This window comes from Perkinsus marinus, assembly GCF_000006405.1.
Source record: "Perkinsus marinus ATCC 50983 genomic scaffold scf_1104296977914, whole genome shotgun sequence".
In the NCBI taxonomy this organism is placed as follows: domain Eukaryota; phylum Perkinsozoa; order Perkinsida; family Perkinsidae; genus Perkinsus; species Perkinsus marinus.
Genome location: NW_003200011.1, coordinates 1 through 3,230, shown reverse-complemented (window position 1 = coordinate 3,230; position 3,230 = coordinate 1). Strand labels below are relative to the sequence as shown.

Genomic DNA, 3,230 nt, shown 5'->3' with positions numbered 1-3,230 from the left:
TCTCATCCACTGATGATAAACTCTTATTGCTGGACATATTGTAAATGGGGTGTAGAAACTGATCCACATTTCTCCTTCTTAAACTTCTTCGACTCCAACGCTATGGGATACTACCGCTTTCCTTCAATATGTACAAGCGGCTTCGTCACACGTCTACTGTTCTAAGCCTTTTATAAATATGCTTCGACGAAAATCCATAATCGATTACCAGGGCGCGCGCTACCGCCGACGCAAGATTCTCAAAGCCCTACTCTGAACCCAAGGACACCTTGCGAGACTGCAGTAATGCATGATGAAATAAATCTATCTAGTAGAGAGGTCACCGCACCACCCTGGTTTATCACGCCGGCTCCGCCTCGATCTTCGTAACGTGTTTCTGTACATACTTTTGCATAGTGCACATGTTCACCACTGGCACCGGAATAATACGCCCTAACCAATAGGTTCTATTCGAGCAACTAAAGTAGACTTCTTGCCTAGAACGGCATCAGGCTTAATATTCCTCTTGTCCGTCGTTTCTTGCAGATTGTGGGATTTGATATATACCCATCTACCAAACAGTGGCCCTTCAACAGCCGTATACAAACTCACAGTTTCTTATTGACATCAACACGGCTCGCCTTAAGTACCCCAACGATGGTGGTCAATTCAGGAGAGAGGGCACACAGCTGATGGATGCCAGTATCTGCTTATGGTTCATCACAGTTCCTCATTGCCTTCAATGACCTCACTATGTGGTCCTTCCTTCATCACACGATGCTGCTTCTTACGCCTAGTCTTCTTACCTTTTTCCTGTCCACCAGGGGGGCTACCCACAACAGCGTTGAAGCGGGCCTAAGTTGAACCATGTCAACTACGACCATTGTAGAGCTCTACGCACCTGAACTAGGTTGAGCACTGAGGAGCTTCCCTCCAATCCTGAGCAGGCCGCGATCGAAGAGTCTGGTCAGCATAGGCGAACAGAGCTGAAATATGCCTAGACGCATATGAATGACCGCGCGCCACAAAACTCTCCGTATAGCAAAGTAATAGGTGTTGTGATCTCTAGCTCGAACACTGCGTTCGACAAGCCCTAAAACCACTATCGATTGGGCCTTTATCAGCACCAACAGCCGAGCAAAGGGACGGAACAGTCACTGATGCGCACGTGTGTACGCGTGCCAATTTCCATACCACTCCAATCACAAATTAAAAAACTCGGCACCTCTTCCACGACGTAACATACGTTATGGTAAATACGGATAACAGGAACAGTAACGTATATCCTCAGTGCTTCCATATTTTAACAACCTTATCGCGACCAGCGCTGACCACTCGGGCACCATCTCCACTCCAATCCACCGCGAAGACCTCATCAGCGTGACCGGGCAGGTCCTCCTTCAGCTTCCTCTTGCCAGCATCCCAGACCTGACCACAACAGCATCGTGCTGGTCATACGATACGCTCAGTCCCCCATAGTGTTGGAGGAATATATCCTCGCTTTCCTCAGCTGAGCAAACGAGTTTCCGAAGCTAATATTAGAACAGGAGTGTACAGAAACCCACAAGAATTCCCCAAAATTTTCATATTCTCGATCACACGTGTAGTTGACCATGAGCATATTCCCCCCCCCATTGACCCCCCTCACCTTCACAGTGGAATCCTTAGAGCCAGAAACAAGCATACGACTATCGGCTGACCATGACACCATATAAACATCAGCAACATGACCACGTAGAGCACAGATGAACCTACAGTTGGAAGTGCCAATGCCAGGGTGGCAGAGCTTAGAGTACTACTTTCCTGTTACGCCATCCCATAGGCGCACGGACTTGTCGAAACTAGCGCTGGCGATCATACGGCCATCGGGGCTGAACTGGACATTATTCACCACCTTCTGATGGCCCGTCAAACGACATAAGGGTTTCTTGCCTGAACATGGTGACCAATTTCGTGGCGCGTGACGAAAATCGACACCAACACTTACTGTCCATGCTCCAGAGAAACATTGTGAAATCATCACTACCCGATAGGATCCTCTCACCCACACCTCCTGTTTGCTTAATCATCTTGTTATACCTTCACAGAGTATATACTAATAATGTTAATACTGTAACAAACATATATTATTTTTACAAATTCATCTTGTATTAACATATACGTATAATGTACCATCATTTCAAAATAGATTCATATATTCCTTAACATATATATTGGAGGTTCACCCTAGTGATATGAAAAACCCCAGTGAAAAACATATTTCGAGACTACTGCATACCACCGCGAATATCGCTTTTTTTCACAGAGTATTACGTCACTGCACGTAAAACGGGTTGAGCTCCATCGTACTATAGTACTATATATATTATATTAAGATTATTAATATCAAGCTCTGACATGTCAACAGCACCTTTGCAAGGCCCTCTCCTTGAGCTCAGGCACAGTTGTCTCAGCCGTAGCCGGTTGGTCCTTCTCACCAAAGCAACCAGTCTTCAACGTGACATAGTCCTGATGCGCAGTTGAAAGCTCATAGACCCTCACCCACGTACCGTATTGCAACACACTGTGTTGACCCAATGAGCATGACCTTTGAACTCCCTTAACATGCGACCGTCCTTCGTCGACCAAGCCTGGCAAACATAATCATAACCACTATTCACAATCAGTGTTGACAAAAAATGTTCACAAGCTCAGGAGTTTCCTCAACAAAAAGGGTTGACGAAAGAATTCGCATGGAGGTGTACAAGAACCAACAGGACTATCCCAAAATTTCCTCAGAATTTCCACATTGTCACCAACCCATGTGGTTGACCATGTGCATATTTTCCAACACTGCTCATCACGATCAATTCCACTACCTTCAACATGCGGTCACGACTGCCAGATATTATATAGTCTTCTCCTGTCCACCGTAAACACGTCACCGGTGCTGTGTGAGACGTAAGGACATACTTTACAGTGTAGTTCGCACCTAAACACAATCCTACCACACTCCCTCGTGCTACTACTGTTACTACCATCCCAAACCCTTATGCTCATGTCCTTTGACCCAGTAGCGATATTGGGCACTAACTGTCCATCACTCAGTAGATGGAAAGGCTGCCAAGTCCCACATGTGATAGGCCCAGTATGACCTACAATGATACTGCTACTCCTCTAGCACGCATGCACAAACCTACCCTTCAACGTTCCTAACTTCTGGCCCTTGGCCCCGTCCCAAACAATAGCAGTCTTGTCCATACCAGCCGACA

The 3,230-nt window shown here is 46.3% G+C and overlaps 2 protein-coding genes across 2 annotated transcripts; both read right to left on the bottom strand.

Moving 5' to 3' along the window:
• Positions 1–432: 432 nt before the first annotated feature.
• On the bottom strand, positions 433–953 carry Pmar_PMAR010664 (conserved hypothetical protein; the record flags this gene model as incomplete). Its single annotated transcript, XM_002764351.1, has 3 exons — positions 433–550; positions 592–685; positions 881–953. The coding sequence occupies 3 exons, from the start codon at positions 951–953 to the stop codon at positions 433–435; spliced, it is 285 nt and encodes a 94-aa protein (XP_002764397.1).
• Positions 954–1,266: 313 nt separating this feature from the next.
• Pmar_PMAR010663 (hypothetical protein) lies at positions 1,267–3,219 on the bottom strand (the record flags this gene model as incomplete). The annotated part of the gene is made up of 9 exons (XM_002764350.1): positions 1,267–1,407; positions 1,628–1,730; positions 1,779–1,911; positions 1,961–2,058; positions 2,390–2,487; positions 2,529–2,609; positions 2,838–2,950; positions 2,997–3,113; positions 3,159–3,219. The coding sequence occupies 9 exons, from the start codon at positions 3,217–3,219 to the stop codon at positions 1,267–1,269; spliced, it is 945 nt and encodes a 314-aa protein (XP_002764396.1).
• Between the last annotated feature and the right edge of the window lie 11 nt (positions 3,220–3,230).